The sequence below is a fragment of the Oryzias latipes genome, chromosome 5 (genome assembly GCF_002234675.1).
Source record: "Oryzias latipes chromosome 5, ASM223467v1".
Lineage (NCBI taxonomy): Eukaryota > Metazoa > Chordata > Actinopteri > Beloniformes > Adrianichthyidae > Oryzias > Oryzias latipes.
The window spans coordinates 1,339,655-1,358,019 of NC_019863.2; the positions used below are offsets into that span (position 1 = coordinate 1,339,655).

The 18,365-nt window shown below is 43.2% G+C and overlaps 1 protein-coding gene across 2 annotated transcripts in view; it reads right to left on the reverse strand.

Moving 5' to 3' along the window:
* pxk (PX domain containing serine/threonine kinase like) overlaps positions 1–16,830 on the reverse strand; it is a 29,979-nt gene extending 13,149 nt beyond the window's left edge. Inside the window, exons 1-12 of one of the 2 annotated variants that reach the window (XM_023954698.1) lie at positions 16,522–16,821; positions 7,883–7,933; positions 6,922–6,969; positions 5,342–5,528; positions 4,552–4,629; positions 3,844–3,917; positions 2,191–2,265; positions 1,376–1,480; positions 1,174–1,275; positions 925–1,086; positions 734–851; positions 359–437 (exon numbers count right to left, since the gene is read on the reverse strand). In XM_023954698.1, coding sequence (XP_023810466.1) covers positions 359–437; positions 734–851; positions 925–1,086; positions 1,174–1,275; positions 1,376–1,480; positions 2,191–2,265; positions 3,844–3,917; positions 4,552–4,629; positions 5,342–5,528; positions 6,922–6,969; positions 7,883–7,933; positions 16,522–16,623 — 1,181 coding nt within the window. In that variant the 5' untranslated portion in view covers positions 16,624–16,821. Of the gene's footprint in view, positions 1–358; positions 438–733; positions 852–924; positions 1,087–1,173; positions 1,276–1,375; positions 1,481–2,190; positions 2,266–3,843; positions 3,918–4,551; positions 4,630–5,341; positions 5,529–6,921; positions 6,970–7,882; positions 7,934–16,521 lie in introns of both variants that reach the window. The other variant, XM_023954699.1, reaches the window with a different exon arrangement.
* Positions 16,831–18,365: the final 1,535 nt, after the last annotated feature.

The following is an 18,365-nucleotide window of genomic DNA, read 5'->3' on the forward strand; positions in this document are numbered from 1 at the left end:
GGAGCTACAGGGTGTGTGTTGGTGTGCGTGTAGGAGCTACAGGGTGTGTGTTGGTGTGCATGTAGGTGAAAGAGCTACAGGGTGTGTGTTGGTGTGCGTGTGGGTGAAGGAGCTACAGGGTGTGTGTTGGTGTGCGTGTAGGAGCTACAGGGTGTGTGTTGGTGTGCGTGTAGGAGCTACAGGGTGTGTGTTGGTGTGCGTGTAGGAGCTACAGGGTGTGTGTTGGTGTGCGTGTAGGAGCTACAGGGTGTGTGTTGGTGTGCGTGTGGGTGAAGGAGCTACAGGGTGTGTGTTGGTGTGCGTGTGGGTGAAGGAGCTACAGGGTGTGTGTTGGTGTGCATGTAGGTGAAGGACTCACGGCGTCTGGATGAGCGCTGACACCGAGGGCATCCCGCTCTTACACGCCTCAGAAGACAGGATGGACTCCAGCACCGACACTGAGGCCCAAACGGACAAAACCACACAAAAAAGCTGAAAAGGATGGCATGACCCCCCAAACATTGTCTAAAGTCTAAAGTCTGCTCTTCTTACAGATCATCACACTTTAAGCAAAAGCAGGAAAAACTAGTTTTCCACGTTTGCTGCATCACTTCTCAAAGACATCAAGAACTCTTAGATTTTAGGTTACGGGTAATCCGGCGGTCAGACCACTGTTCCACTTCAGACACCTCCCTTTCTCCCAGATAAGCGTAGAAGAGCCGGCTAGAGGTCAAAAGTGTTTCCAAGTACACACCCACAGACGTATGGGGGCCGGCGGGGAACTGATCCACAGGCACGCTGTCGGGAGGTCGACCATATGTCATCTCGTAAAGTGAATGGCCGAAGCAGAAGACGTCGATGCTCTCTGTGGTCTGCAGACAACAACGCCGTTGTCACTGACAGAAGCTGGATTCCCCATCAGGCTCATCTGACCTGTGTACGTACGTTGATCTTCCTCAGTTGGCTGAACGTTGCTCGCAGCATAGAGGGAACTCCCAGAATGCCGTTCTCCACCTCCAGCAGCTGACACACGTCTTCTTCCACCATGACGTTGGACGTGTGCAGGTGACCAAAAAACATGCCGTTGTCGTGGAGGAGCTTCAGGCCCTGAACACAAAGCCACAGACGCCACTGCAGCACGCCAGCACATGTGCACATGTAGCCCCGCCCACGCAGGTGTGCGTGCGTGCATACCTCCAGAATCTGACGGCCGTACAGTTTGATCTGCTCCAGCTCCAGGCCCTGACTCCTTTTGGGATTACAGTACTTCTTCAGGTAACTGTCTCTGGGCTTCACCTGCAGAGAAGAGACTTGAAAATCCCAAAGAAATGACAAAGACCTTCCAGCCGCTGGCTTGAGCGTGGGGGCGGAGCTCCAAGCTGACCCCGGGACTCACCTTACAGATGTGATCTCTCAGGCAGCCGCTCTCGTTGAAGGGCCGGATGAGCAGAGCAGAGGACTCACTCACATTGGAGAACAACAGCGGACAGAGGTACGGCGTCTGTGGAAGACAACAGGTTGAATACTTGAAGGCTGCATTTCCACTGCAGGTCTTGATGCCCAAATACGATTTTCTGACTATATCAGATTTTTCTGATGACCCGCTTACGTCATCTTTTAAAAGTGACCCGTATCCGATTTTTGCATTTACACTATACAATGCTGAAACTATCAAACGTAGAAGTTCTGAGGACTATGTAACGTAGCAGCATTTCTGCCTTCCACAGACCTGAGCACTGACCGCACGGATTTAAAAAATTATGAGCGAGCAGGCCCTTAATAATTATCATAACAGTCCAAACGACAAATGTTTAGCATGGTGAGACCCTCCCCCTTTTTTTGTGTGACTGCGGTTGTCATGGAGACAATGCAGCGACGGAAGGAGGCGTTGCCATGGGCGCTCCTGGATGAGGCAGGAGAGGGGATGAGAGGAAAAAGGAGGGCTGCTCGGCCGGCTTATGTGCTCTCTCTGAGTTTTGAATGAGGAAGTGTTTGCAGACGTTGTGCTGTACTAACAGTTTGATCCGAGCAAAGAAATAAACGATTTCTAGCCTGTTCCAGAGCAACGGTATCCCGCTTCATTGGTTACTGTTTGCGTCCTGACCGGAAATAACAGCGGTTTCCGACTACGGTCTGAGTTTGTGATGGTTTGTGATGGTGGCTCTCAGCTCCAACAGCACAAAATGTTACTTCTGCATCTGTGGCACCTACAGAAAAGCTGGTCAGCAGCTTCATGGCCGACTGCAGGTCCTTGTCCGACAAGACCTTATCAGGACCCAGATCCACCTGTACACAAGGAGAAGCAGAGTAAGTTCAAGAGAAGCTGAATGGGATTTCAGTACCAATTCAACAGGTTTCCTCTTTCAGAAAAAAAATAAACAATAGAAAGATGCCAAGCTACTAGCATCAAAAAGTAATCCCCCTCAAACAGTAATCCCCCTTGATTACGGTACAGAAGTCTGGCTTGTGTGGAGCAGAAGACCTGACATCAGACTGAGCAGGGTACCCAATCTAACTTTAGGTCTGTGGCTCATACACAACAGTGCAAAACGGACAATAAAGCTTTTAAAACAACAACCTACAACATGCATCACAGCTCCTGGTGTGCCATCCAAGCACACCAGGAGCTGTGGGTTCAACTCCAGCATCAGAGAAGACTCTGACCTGAAGGCCGGCGAGGATTCCAACGTTTGAAGACGGGGTCGGCGTGGTAAGTAAGGTGTTACTGAATTAACATGGACAATCATTTTAACGCACTTTAGGGTCTTTTTGTGTTAATCTAAATCATGTAAAAGTATTTTAGAGCTGAACACTGAGGCAGAACTCTGGACCAGTTCTTTATTCTGTGGCAGCGGCGGCTTTAGCATTCATGGTTAACAGGACTGATTGACAGAAGTTTTTTAAGATGATTAAGAATCAAACATGGAGATTCCAGTCTGGTAGAAAATCCTTCACTTTTATTTCCACTATTATAACATAAAAGAAGACTGGTATTCATAAAAGCATCAAACATGTACTTTATCCTTTAAATGTTTGGCTGCAGTAAAGGAAGTGACTCTTCCTCAGGTTAGGCTTGTTTAGAGAAGGTTAGGGTTAAAACATGAGTTTAGTAAAATGTAGACGGAACAAAACGTTCCATGTGAAGAAAGTCTGAGCTGTGATTGGATGAATTTCTGTTCAAACTGTTTTTCTCTAAAACCTGATGACTGACCACCACAGACTGTTTCTGCCTCAGGTAAACTGGAGCCACACTGACACTTTGTCTACTCCTAAACAGTGGAACAGATTCATAATTACTACAAGCGATTTGGATGTACTTTTTGGATTTGGAATGAATGGAAAAAAAACTAATTGCTCCACGATGGAGAATTTGATTTGTTACCATTTTAATGAACATTATACACTATAAGTCTATTAAATGTTGTTCCTCTCCATATATCACGTCTCTTGTACAAACAAGAGACAACAACAATATTATACTCTATTTCTTTCAAACAAACTAATTTTTACATTTAAGCAATGCAACAAATCAAGTCGAAAACTCAAATAACTAGTTTAAAGTAAATGAGTAGGAGCCTAAAGACCTTCAACTGATTACTAACAACATTGTGTCGTCAGACAGAAGAGGACGTTGGACAAACACAGCTTAGCTGCAGGTTTTTAACACAACAGAAATGACGGTAAACCCCAGAACTGTTGTTTCTCTGTTTCTCCATCTGCGAATAAGAAGGTTGACTGACTGACTGACTGACTGACTGATCCAAGCACAACAGAGAGAAGAGATGACATGAAGCAGAGCCACGCTTTTCTGAAGACCTGTCCAAACATAGGTGGACCTATAGGAGCAGCAGCAGTTCCACTCACCCAGCTCAGAAGGTACTTCTCTTTGGGCAGCTCTTTGTTTTTAACCAGGAAGTACTTCTTCTTGATCCTCCAGCCTGGAAAACACAGAACAGCTGATGCGTGTTCATCACCACATGTAACATGGGCTGCTAAGGTGTCAGCCTTTATATCTGTTAGGGGACCAGCAGAAGACACTAGTGATGTGAAGTAGGGTCTCAGCACCTGCAGTGGTGGAAATCTGGTGTCCTGTTGTGGAACAGTGGACCAGCTCTACACTTTGTGGAAAGCATCACTCACTCACATTCACACCTCAGGGCAATTCAGAATCATCCGGTACCCTTTGAATCCTGTTTTGGACTGTGGAAAAAGCCAGAGTTCCTGGAAAAACCGACACCCCCATGAGGAGAACATGCAAACACAAAGGATTCCAACCAGGACCTTCTCACTGGGGGGTGAGAGTGCTAACCACTACTCAACCGTGCAGCCCCCATCTGAATCATTAGTCTAAAAATGCAAATGAAGGCTTTGATTGTTTAAACTAAAAGGCTATAATTCTAATTTTCCTTTTGCGTTTCTTTGCTGCTTTTATCAATCTGATGATAGCATTACAACCTGCAGATTAAATATTTATGTGTGTGTGTTGGGGGGGGGGGGGGGGGGGGCATAATTAATGGAAAAGATGATGATGAACATCAACCAAAAAAGACAGAAGCAGTCAGTTAGTCTCACCCATGTCCCTGAGGGGCTCCAGAATCTCCCACTTTGGGTCCGACCTGAAGAACATGGAGACCTGTTGAAGTGCGATTTCTGACAAAGAAAACACAGTTGAGGTAAATAATGTAACCTTGAAGAGAGTTAATGGCTGCTTCTCTATGGCAGAACATTTAAAGTCCCAATCCAATGATCAATGGAAACCACAATTAGACATCCGTCTAGTGTCATTACTACAAACAGGAAAAGTGTGATGCTCTCCAGCAGTTCACAGAAAATATTAAAGTTAGGGTTGAAGTAAAATGTAAAAACAAAAGCACCATTTTGGATCCTCAGTATCATCATAAACTTTAATTAGAGGGGTGGGGCCTCTGTTTTTCACTCCATGATACAGACTAGCGATGCACACTGAACCAGGATTCACTTCAACAGTGGTTTTAAACGGAAAACTGTGGCACCCCCCATGTGCCACAGGATTCACTTCAACAGTGGTTTTAAACGGAAAACTGTGGCACCCCCCATGTGCACGTCTGCCCCTCTGTCTACTTAAAGAAAACTTATCAGCAGTTTCCCCTAAAAAACGTCTGAAAATAATAACAACATCTGGGGACCAGAACTACGGGAGGGGCAATGGGGGGGGGGGGGGGGGCCCTAACAGGCAGGAGGGTGGGTAATTAGAAACACAGTTAAAGCCAAGAGGCATCACCATGAAAGGCCGTCAGTGAACCAATCAGGATGCTGGGTGCTGGTGTAAAAGGTTTGGTTTAAGGAAGGGACTAAATGTCTTTGGAATGCACGGAGAACAAACCTGTGTAGTTAGCAGAGTAGTTGCTGGGGTCTAAAAACTTTTTGACTGTCAGAGAATTTGAGAGCAGGGGATGCTGGGTAATGGAGTCCAAATATGTTTGCAGCCCTCTCTGCCTCTCAGCAATGAACTCTCTGTCCATATTTCCAATCAGCTTCTTTGGAGGGAGAGGGAGGCTGATGCCACACACCTGGGGACAGGTAAAGAGGAAAAGGACAATTACAATCTGACTACTGTATTAACTTTGGCTAACAGGAGACGTGCGCTCCCTGAGAGCCCGGACAAGGCATTTAAATCCAGAGGTGCAGCAGCATATAGTCTGGCAAGGAAAAACCTGATCGGAGAGGCGAAGAAGCTGTACGCACAAAAACTGAACAGTCACTTCGTGTGCGAGAAAGATTCATGTCAACTGTGGCAGGGGTTTCAGTACATCACGGACCATAAGCCCCCCCTCCTCGACAATATGCCAGAACAACCGCTCTCTACCAGAGGAACTGAACAACTTCTACGCCCGGTTTGAAGTTAACAACTCCACCCAGGCACAGATGCTCCCGCTGTCTTCTAGCGACACAGCATTGCAGCTGTCAACCGCTGAGGTGAGGAAGGCCTTCTCCACCATCAATCCATGCAAAGCGGCCGGCCCGGACAACAACGGTCCCAAAAAACTCAAATCCAGCCTGCCCAAACGACTTTCTTCCATTTGTGACCAAATATATGGAGCACCTAGTCCTAAAGCACATCAACAACAGTCTTCCAATAACTATGGACCCTTTACAATTTGCATACAAAGCAAATAGAACCACGGAAGATGCCATCTCCACCACTCTCCACATCACACCGTCGCGTCTGGAGAGGAAGAACACCTACGCCAGAGTCCTCTTCATCGACTTCAGCTCGGCTTTGAACACCATCATCCCACAACAGTTGGTGGAGAAGCTGAGGCTACTAGGCGTGGACACGGCAACCCGCAACTAGACAGTCGGCTTCCTGACAGACCGGCTGCAGACAGTCAAGATCAGCAGACACACATCCAGGCCCATCTCAGTGAGCACAGGGACACCACAGGGGTGCGTCCTGAGCCCCATAACCTCCAGTTCAACGTGGACAAAGCAAAAGAAATGGTGGTCGACTTCAGGGCATCTGGCAATCACCACAACACACATCTGACCATAAATGGTGCTACTGTGGGGAAGGTCAACAGTGTCAAGTTCCTGGGGGTGCATCTCACTCCTGACTTCTCCTTCTCCACCAACTCCACACAAAAGCGTCTCAGTCAAGGTGTTCTTCTGCCTTTCAGATTTCCCCAACACTGAACAAGTGAATCTCAGTGCAGACTTCCTGGTTTGGACATTCCCATCCATCCATCCATCCATCCATCCATCCATCCTCTTCCGTTTATCCGGGACCGTGTCGCGGGAGCAGCAGTCTTAGCAAAGATGCCCAGACTTCCCTCGCCCCGGCCACCTCTGGGGGAGGACAGTCCCACCCTTGCATTTTGGTCCACACTTGTGGGTCTGATCTGAGTCTTGGCAGGACTTTCAACAAAACTTTGCAGGTTATGAAGGAAAGTTTAAGATTCTCACCATCAAGCTGCTGTGGAGGATGTCGAAGTCACTGTAACGGCGAATCACCTGCAACCAACACACCTGCATCAGACACTGCCACTAGTTACATCCGCAAAATATCTTGATGGGATCAATGGTCTGATTAAAATCAGGACCACTTTTCAGGTCACACTTTTCGGCCTGTTCGCTCATCATTTTATTTTTAATCCGTGTCATCAGTGCTTTTTTGTGGAAGAAGAACGGCGCTGGAAGAAGCCAGGGTCAGGAGAAGGCTAACACGTGATGACATTTAGCCTTTGATTCTGCAATCTGCATCCTGGCTGCATGTAAATATGTGGGAAAAACATCAGCCTTTATTTTGTCGGGACACTACTGGAAACACAAATCCACGTGATTGTATGAACGGTTTCTAAGGACTGAGCCACATTTCTGCTTTGAAAAGCTCACACACCGTCCCAAACAAAGCCGCTGTGTGAGCGGACGGTCCGAGCTCTGATTGGACACACGGTTCTCCTGAGTCCGGCAGCCGGTCGGTCCTGTTAGAGCTCTAAAGCTTTCTCTGGAGCGCCACACCGTCTATGCATGACGTAAACTATAGGCAGTAGTGACACGATCGGAATGAACCGTTTACATGAACAACAATCGGATCTACAATCAGCATAACCCACCTATCTCAATCAGAAAGAAATTTTGATCCAAACGAGTCTGATCGGGACAGACTATTCAGAACGGCGTGTTTACATGACACATTTTTTGTTTGATCAGGCGTTCTTTCCGATTACTTTTGTCCATGTAAACACAGCGAAGGTCTGAGCAAATGTAGTCACATGTGTGTGTGTGTGTGGGGGGGGGGGGGGGGGGCATAACCTGCACAAGCTGGAGGGTTAACATCCAGGAAGCTGCTGCCCCTCATCAGCAGGCCTTAAATGACAGTACAATACTTGTATTTGCTTGTTCAGGTTGTGATTGGTGGGTTTACCTGCCAGCTGTTGTCTGAAGACACGCCCCTCTGGACTCGGATGATGTACTCCTGACAGACAGAGACAAAGCTCATCAAAATGTAAAACAGTTTGAATTTCACATGTTTATCCTTTTACAATAGCAGCCTGATTGTTCTACAGTTTTGCCTGATGCTTTAGAGTCAAATGTCATCAAACTTTGGTCGGGAAGCCAGAGTTTCCTCACAAAACAGAGGGAACTCAAACTGTTCCACACACCAAAAGGTCAGCTGACACAGCAGAAAGTGTCCTAAAGCTGCTGAGTCATCCTCTGAAAGGCTGACAGGAAGCACACAGTCTGACGCTTCCTTCACTTTCAGTTTTCAGTGGATTTCAGAGTCCTGCACTGCTGTCCAGAGCCCAGTCCAATCTCCTTCAGGAGTTTAAAATTCTGGTTTAACGCCATTCCTCTGAATATCCCCCAGTCAGTATCTTATTCATGCAGGCCGGTTCCACAGCAGTCGCCTGGGCCTCGCTTTTTTAGGCTGAAGATGTTTCACCTTGTATCCATTATTAAGAAAAAATGTCTCGGCTAACTTTAGCCAAAGAACAGAATCCTGCCGTCAGACTGAGAAGTTAATGGTTCAGTCTTACGGCTCAAACAGAGGTGGAGCTTTCATTGGTGTGAACAGCCAACAAGAATTTAACTAAAAAGACTTTGATGAATTTGAAGCAACGATTGTTTGAGGAAGATCAGCTCAGATTGCTTTGTATCCAACCCTCCAGAAGAGCGAGCGGCCACAACGCTCAGCCGTCCACAGCTGCAGCCACATTGTCTCTGATGTTGGTTCTGACAGAACCAACTGGATCTTCAGAGAGACTCCGATAGATCCACTCGCAGAAAGAACAGTGTAACTGCAAACCACTGAATTCGGTGGAGCTATGTCTATAGTTGCCAATGTTTGGATGCATTAAAATGAAAATACACATCAATGCACATCCTCAGAGAGAAAATCGCTTTAGGTGCAAAAACTCCAAACTCTTTAGGTAAAGGTGCCTCTGAGATCAGCTCTAGTGACAAAATCCAGGAAAAACTGCAAACATCTATAAAAGAATGTTCTGAGGGTCAGACAGCAGAAGAAGAGGAAAGATGACATTTTGGCCTTTGGTTTTAGATCAGGGCACAAAACATGGCAGCTGCTGGACAGAGTGAAGGTGACAGGCATCTCCTCAGGAAAACTGCTGATCCAGCAAAGACTGCAGCAAAATCTTCCATAAAAGTTTCGGACAAAAGTTTGCCTGTAAAGACATTTCTTCTGGAAGAGAATAACTTGAATGAGCCGCAGAGGAACCGATGCCGGTAGAAGAGCAGCAGCCAGATGTGGGCAGGGTGTCAGAAATGATGACTGACAGTTGAGCCGTGTTCACCATGACATCAACATAAAAACAGCCTGTAGAAATCCATAACAAAACATGGCTTGAAGAAAAAACCTCCAATTCTAGTCTGTTCAATTCAGGCTAGTCATTTTTGGTTAAGGTGGAGAAGCAGGATTGTGTTTCATTAAGCCAATGCTTCTCAATTATTTTTTCCAAGGCCCCACTAGGTAAAAGAAAAAGTCCCCCCGCCTGCCCACACACACAAACACACACTCGCCACAGTGACTCTAAATAAGATCAGTATCTATAAAAATTGTGCAAGTAAACCTAAAGTTGTATCTTCTAACTTTAACAAAACAAAACAGCAATATAAATCCACTTTCAACAAATATTAACTTTATTTTACCACAGAAACTCTGTTCTAGTCTAAAACAGAAAAGAAGCTTAAAGTGCCTGAAATAAAAAATCTGGCAGTCCTTATTTAAACTAGAAACATTTTGACCAACTGAACCATTTGATGCTGAGAAAATTAATTCAATAAATAATATTAAATGTAAATTGATCGGAAACATTAACAGCACCAATATATTTAACGTTTTTAGTCTGAAGAAATAGATTAAAACATTGCTCTAATTTTTTTTCTCAATGATGGATTATTTATTTATGATCTCAAAAAAGTGCAGCTGTTTTCCTGCATTACCTGCTGTCTGTATGTCAAATACTGACACCAACTAAACCACAGGCAGACAAAGAAAACATCTACCATCATTTCCGGAGATAGAGCACACCTGATTATAAGCCATTTCATTTTTTAAGGATAAACCATTTTGTACAAACATAAGCTGCACCTGTCTATAAGCCGCATGGGCCCACATTGAAATGTGTTGTAGAATGAGGATGTGTATGTGCTGAAACCACGCGTGTGTGTAAGAAAGAGGAGGGAGAGTGTGCAGCAGAAGTGTGTTGGGGGTGTGTGTTTATGTTTATTATACAGAGTGAAGGGGAACTGTAATTAAAGAAGGTTCCACCCAGAAGAAGATGAATGATTCTTTATTGACCCACTTTGAGGGTCCGAACGGGGAAGTGAAGAACTGAAGGAAGATCCGCCTTCAGCAGAGAGCATCTCCCCTGCATTTTCACGGTCAGAAAGAAAAAAGTAATCGCAGAGAAGGTTCAACACATGATATATTTACAAAGAAAGACCGTACACAGAAAGAGTTTTCAACGTTTTAATGATATACCTGAGCTTTTCTTTCCAAAAAGTGCCTGTGACAGTAACACGGCAGCAGTACGGTGGTAACAGCACTAACATGGTAAAAAGACATAAACGTAAAACTCACTGAGAGCTTTCTTCATCTTCCTCCTGTGCACTGAAACCATGGAAGTCTTCCTCCTCAGTGTTGGATTGGAACAGCATCAGATAGTTTCCGCCACACACTCTCTCAGTCTCTCCTTCGTTGTAGCGGTCAGTGTCACTCTGAGGCAAATTCTCTCCGGAGCTTGCCTGTCCTTTCCGTCACGCAGCAGAACGGCTTTTCCAAGCCCGTTGATGATGGTGGATTTTTTCACACTGCTTTTACCGATTGCTTTGAACTTGAAAGCTGCTCATATGCATTTCTTCTTTCATTTCCATGATGAGAGTCTCTTAGTGCTATTCATTCACAAAGCGGGAATTTACATTAAACTTGTGTCTTCCTCGACACATATACTGTTTTCCCACTGTCTCGCTTTTACCCTTTCTGCTCGAGCGCCCCTAGCGGCTGTTAGAAAAAATGCATAAATTAGCTGCATCATCGAATAAGCCACAGAGTTAAAAGCGTGACAAAAGTAGCAGTTTGTAATCCGGAAATTACGCTATATGGAAAATAAAGACACATCATAAAAATGTCTACAATAGTTAATGAATGAGCTGAGGATACAAAAAGCAAACAATGATCCTGGTGTTGCACAATCGAGGCTGTACTCCATACGCCGTTCAACGTCACAGCCTGAGCCCCCTCCCCCTCCCCTTTCCTTCTCACAGACGACAGCTGCAGGACGGCAGTTCACAGTTTCAGGCTGTTACAAACTGTCATATAACATCATAGGAAACCAATAGTGGAGCAGATGTTTCATTCCAAGCACTGAGCTGCTGCTGCCACCGCCCCCCATTAAATTTGCGCCCCGGGCAATTGCCGTATTGCCAGTGACTGAGGCCGCTACTACTGCCCCCCCCCCCCCCCGGCATCACATATTTGAGAAGCACTACATTACGGGGTGTGTGATGAAAACTGGTCCCAGTAAACAGTCCTGCAACAGTTCTTCATGGCTGCTGTGACACCACAGAAGCTTCCGGAAGATTGCAACATCAACAGAGACTGATCAAGTTGCCCTCACGGAAAGGGTAGCAACTGCCAGAAACTCGCAATCAGGCTCATAGTCTGATAATTGCACCAAGTCAGCATGACCGGTGGCAGGGGGCGAACAAAGATGGCAGCTGGAGCAGATGCTCTTTTTCCATGTGCCGCGCCAAACTTTTTAAATATTATGGAAACAGCTTAGTTATACATTACTTTGAAATTTCTTCTGGTTATAAATAAAAGCTGAAATATTTTAATCGATTCAACTTAGTCTCAAGAAAAGAAAGAGCCTCTCAAGAGAGCAAAGTCATGGCTAACAGCAACAGCCGTTAGTGCTGCGGGACACCACTACCCACAGAGGGCGGATGATCATCCCAGATGAAGACGATGGCCTAAGGTCTTCCCAGGTTTGGATGGTAAAGACACAAAAACCTCCTCGAGAAAAAAAAAATCCCATGAAAATCTCTGCATTGAAGTTTCAAACCTTTGCAAAGGGAAAGCCAGGTGGATCTGCAGAAAAGAAGTGCTCTGCTTCTGATCTGCTCCTCTAGCAAGCAGTTTTTATTATCCAAGAGAATAACATGTAAATCAAATCATGGCATACAACTGCTCTGTCTGTCCGTACAGGCATGAGATGAAGAGACCAGCAGTTCCTGTGTGAAGGACAGTTGGGTTGGCATCCCTTCACATGTTTCCTCTCTGTTCAATAAGCCATTCAGCACAGACACAAAACAGCTTCAGCGTTCAGCACTTCCATGCCCTTATATGGCAGTCAAGCCAGTTCCACTAGTTCAGTTTCCAGCAAGCGAGCACAGTCGTTATTACAACACACACACACACACACACACACACACACACATTGTTCCTGATTATAAAGAACCAAGTAAATGCATAATTAAAAAGGTATAATAAAATACATAATCATTCCATATTGGTCGGCTTCGCTTTTAAATAGGCTGACACAATAAATTGCAAATTTATCGTTATCGTGATATCAAGCTGTGCAATACGCATATCGCAAAAGACGGTGGAAATTGCAATAAATGGCAATCTGAAATGTGCTAAACAATCTTATGGCAGCTTGAAGTATTTAACAAATCAAATAAATCCATTTATGCATTTGACGCCTTTTATGTTAGATGCTCACCTCCTATGTAGACGAGGGTCATTTGAAGTATAATTCAAGTTATGTTGACTCCTATTTAAATTAAACTATTGCAGTGAAATGGAAATGATCTTTTTGGTTGTTTTGCTATTTGGTCATGAATCGCCATCTATATCATCATTGTAATTTTGATCACTAATATGGCACATTGCAAGTTTTCCTCATTTCGTACAGCCCTACCTTTAAAGACTTAAAATCAGCAAAGAAAAGGATCAATGTGATTGTAAAAAAAAGCAAAGAAAGAAGAAGCTACTGGAATTTAAAACTCTATGGGGTGCCAGAAACAGTGTCCAGGGAAGATGTGAAACTGCCAATATTTGTCAAACTACTTTCCTGGTTGAAAAACAAAAGCTGTTTTATGTGAATGAAACTGGACGCCGTTGAGGAAAGTTGAGGAAAAACGAGAACAAACAGGGAGGGATCATTCTCCAGTTTCTCCGTGTGCAAAGCAGCGAAAAATAATTCCATCTTGAAGGAACGCCATCTGTGCTTCACTGAGGACCTGATCACAGCTGAGTGGGAAACCAGAGCAGTGGGCTTTGATTTGAGCAGAGAGGAGAGAAGGTAAAACAGTCCACCACCCGGGGTCCCTGCCTACATCAACTGTAAAGAGGTGGGTCTTCCTGAGGGCTCAGACTAACAGAACTAACTGCATCCCAAGCAGCTTTGTGTTTTCTACATCAAACATGACTCTTGTTCTGATCTCAGCTGTTCTGCCGTCCAAATTCTTAAGCCCACATTTACCATTAATTATACTGAAATGCTATGAGTATGTTTATGTTCATGTTTTAAGCAGTTTGGCTGCTGAGTTCTGATAGTGATGTTTAAATGCAGTTACTTAAATTCTTCAAGGTTATTAAAATATTGTTTTCACTCTGTGTGAACATTGGCACATAGTTTGGAAGTAACACAAGACACTCTTATTTACTCAGATTTTTGTTTTCTCTTCTTTAAAAAAAATCAATTTTTATCTTTAAGATAAAGATAAGAAGTATTTATCTTTAAGTTCTTTGAATGCCAGGTTAAAGCACAAAAGTAAAACTCTGTTTCTAGATTTTAAACAGTTCTTATAAGAATCACATTCTACATGCAATAATACAAACTTCTAGAAATCTCAATGGGTTAAAAATATTTAACCGTCACATGCCAGCACTTAGCTGAGATTCACACAGTTTTTCAAGGTGCCATTCCCATGAGCAAATGTGATGACCACATGGAGCAATCATTGTGGAGACGAGCAGGGCGGGAACTGAACCTGTGATCTTCTGATCGGGGTCGACCGCCCTGCCTCTGTACCATGGCTGCCCAATTTTTTACTGGTCCCTGACATGCCAGAAAAATACTGCATCAGAAATGATTGATTAATAAGATGAGAGATGTCTTGTACAAACTTCTACATGCTAATCAATACATGTTAAGATATGATAAAACAATTGATTCCAACTGTACACTCTGTAAAGAACATACAGAAACAATTAGTCATCTGTTTTTAAAATGTGAAAACACTAGAACATTTTGAAAAGAATGTACATGTTTCATAAATGTCATTATACAACGGTCCGGGTGAATTCTCGATTCTGATTGGCTGCTGGTTGTGCATTAAAAAGTGATAATGCACAGTGATATACCACACCTACAAAAGAAAATCCGCTCACATCGCATAAATGTTTTGTATCACTGCGTTATCTTCTTTAAAGCAACCTTTTGCTTCATCATCTGGAAAAAAACAAGCGGTAAGAGGAGAACTTTCTCTCTCAACTGATGCTTTATTTAACCTGTCGTGATCATCAACATTTATATCGCTTTCCTTTGTCGCCTGCACTCGAGGTCCGTGCAAATAGTCTGCTTTTTGTGAAAAAAGCGATCCAAACTAAAAAAATATAACAAGAACAAGATACTAAAAACTGGTTGAATATTTATTTCTTTTGTAAGTGACCATGGTATAAAGCGGGTTGATGGTCTTTGAAGTATGCATTATCACTTTTTAACGCACTTCGCGGAAGCAACCGTCCTCCGCTTCTGTCAGACGGTTCTTACTTGGCGTGCGTTAATTTTGGATAATGCACACTTTTTTTGGCCATTAACTCTTACATGCTGACTCCAAATTTCAGATGAAATTTCAGCACATCATATTTGGCTTATGTGTGGAGAACATGGGACGTGATCACAAAAAAGGCATTTAATCTACTAATTATGTTTTTTATGTTTTATATTAGGAAATCTAAATTTTCTTCATCAAAAATGTTTTCCCTGTAAAATTTAAAAATTGAATCTTACTTCTTTATCATTTCAAAAAGAGTAAACAAGAAAACTATAAAAACAGTTTTAATTAGGGGTGTTGGGAAAAAAAATTGTTTCGGCGATAGATCGCGATCTTTCATTTGGCGATACTTGTATCGATTCAAAATGCTGTCCGGACGATATTTATTTATTTATGAGCGTCTTTCAGCGTCTGACTCTCGTTTTCCACTTAAAGCCCCGACCGGGTTGGCAGCAGAGAACACGGAGCCTCTTTGAGCAGCTCTACACACACAAAACAAGATCTCAGCGACAAGCAGCTTGTTTTGTTGATATGACACATGCACCACTTAGTTTTTACTTGGTATGAGCACCGAACCGAAACTCTATGCCATGTTGCTGCAAGAATCATAGAAAAGCGGACTGCGGTGCTTTGTAGCGGCTCAGATAAGAACGAGTGAAGCAATGCAGCGGCACAGCAGCTACTGCACGCAACATCAAGCAAAATGCTGTCGGCAAAGCGGGCCAAAGTTCAGCAGAACCTCCAAGCAATGGATTCTAGTTTGGTGACCTGATGGGTCAGAGCGATGGCCAAGGTCGTGGCGATGAGGCTGTTTACTTCCGTGTGTGAGAAAGCGTGGCGGCAGCGCTGCAGTGCAGTTTGTCACGTAAATAAAGCATCTTTAAAAAGCGCCCTGTCATGTTGCATCATCACACTCTGTTGTTTCTGGAAATAATTTATGTTTTGTTTTTTTTTCTATTTATTTTTGAAGCACCGACTTGTTCCTGAACCCTTTAAAAATACTAGAGAAGGTATATTAAGTAATGTAAACAGCACTTTATTTCCTCAATCATACTTTTAGAAGCTTATTGGTTGAGACAAATTCACTTGTTTATTTATTTATTTTTTAATACAGAAAAATATTTTGTTGTAAAGATTAGACAATGTTGACCTTTCTCTTTATATATTTTAAGTTACCAAAATAAAATAACTGTGAATTTGCTTGGGTAAAAACAATTAATTTATGGGATACAGCTGCAGTGCTTAACATATAAATAAACTGAATTTTACAATTTTATTGTACTGAAAAACGTATTGATATTCAGATAGAGTTTTTTCTAAATCATGCTTCAAAAAAGTGTTCCGGTACATCGGGATTATATGTATCGTATCGCTAGACTTTTGCACCTGTAGTTCAAATATTGTGTCATGTATGTTTTGTAATGCATATGCCATCCCCTGGCACTACCACTGTTATATTGTTCAACCTGTTCTGTCTATTCGTTGTATTTTGGACATTAAAAAAAAAAAGCTGCATTAGGTTCTCTGGACTGTCACGTGCCCGGAAGTGAAGGTGTTTCCGTGATTCAGCTCCGGCAGACTTTGACGTGAAAATCCGTTCAGTACAATAAATGTACGGCCGACAGACCAGACGAACGGCTCTATTTTTCAAAACACTCTACTCGTTTAAGGTTTCGGAGCGAGAGGCCGACCCACACCAAACATGACGGTTTATAAAACTGGTGTTCGACTGTATTTTTATTCCAGGTTACAACTCACCGTGTGGGACTGTAGGTTCTGGCTGGCTTCGATCACCGCCGTCAGCGGCACCGTATCGTCCAGCAGCAGCCTACCGGGAGGCGGCTTCTCAGAGAATGACATCCCAGATGATGGCCACTAAAAGCCCGACAAAAGTGTCCGCTTGTCACCGGGACCAAAGTCCACGGAGCCGGATGAACACCCGCAGAAGTCACCGGCCGTTGGCTCGATCCACTGTAATACGGAAGCGCTGCTGGTCTGTCAGAACTTCGGGGGAAAGCGACAGCGCCCCCTGCTGGGCGGGAGTCGTAGCGCTCTCTGCGGGGCCCGGTTCCAGCGAAGACCGCACATTTTTAAAGAGCCTCCTCTATCACTTAACATGAACTTTTTTCACAAATGCATGTTTAAAACATCCAGTCTAAGTACTAAATGGTATTTACCCATCAAATCAACTTTTTAAAGAAAAAATCAAAGAAACAGTTTGAAAAGTGTCATTCTATACAGCGTGTACTGTGAATTATGATCCAACATTATCCAGATCTAAGATTATCCTAATCCATCACTGTAGATTTGTAGGGTTTTGTAGGTATAGCTGCCACACCTAACAAAATTTGAAAGCAAAGTTTTTCACAGTCTGGGAAAGCTGCACTGTAGTGCTGATGCTATTTCAATGTTTCCAGCTATTTAGAATCTCCTTGACACAAACAGAACACAGACATAGAATGTGTGGTTCACTGCTTCTGTGAAGGATTTTTTATTTATTTATTTTATTTTTTTAAATTTATTTATTTAAGTCGGACAACAGGACAACAAAACAAAACAAAACAACAAACACTTGAAAAAACAGATCTGACAAACACAGACAGCTATCAATACTAACACATAAAGTGTGTGTGTGCTGGCGTTAGTGTGTGTGTGTGATCTAAGGAGAACGAGTGAGAATTCCATCCACAAGCTTGAACTAACCGTCACACATTCTGTTAACTATACATATTTATGGTACATTATTAGAGAATCATCTATAGACCTGAAAGGCTCGAGACGTATAATTATGCATTCATTGTATTCTTGATACTGGAAAAGAACAATAGCGGTCTCTATCCTGGAACCCACTCTGTAAATAATCATCTTGTCATTGTTTCAAAAATAAATAAATAGATAAAACAAATAAACAAACAAAGTTGAGAGTGATTACACATAACCATCAGACAGACGCCTGCAAATGAAGTGAATAGAACATAATAGAGAGAAAAAGGTGAGGACACACGACAGTCACATATTTGATTCTCAGATGAAACTTTATATTGGTCTAGGAACTCCATGAAGGTGACCATACTGATAGTGGTTTGGTCGTGTCGGGGGGAGAAGGCGATAAACTGGCTAAAGAAATATATTCAAGAAATTAATGTTTCCATAAAGATAGGTTTATGGTGTTCTTTGATTTCCAGCTCATGAAAATTGTTTTTTTAGCTATTGTTATTGCTACAAGAGTGAATTTAATCTTAGATGGGTCAACATTCGAATGTGTTAATTCTGATAGGTCTCCTAAAAGACACAATGAGGGTGATAAAGGAATGAGGCAGGCCAAGAAGGTAGATAAGGTTTGGGTAATTTCTTCACAAAATTCTTTATCGGGTGTGCAGTCCCAAGTTGCATGAATATATGCGTCCGGAGTATTCTGAGTGCAAAATGAGCAGATCTCTGAATCAAATCCCATTCTTGATATTGTCTCTCTTGTGTAGTGAATTCTATGGAGGGTTTTGTATTGTATTAGTTGTAAGTTAGTGCTTTTTTGTCATAACATAGATGTTTTTACACATTTGAACCCAGAACTAAGTGTTACCAGAAATGGAAAGATCGTTTTC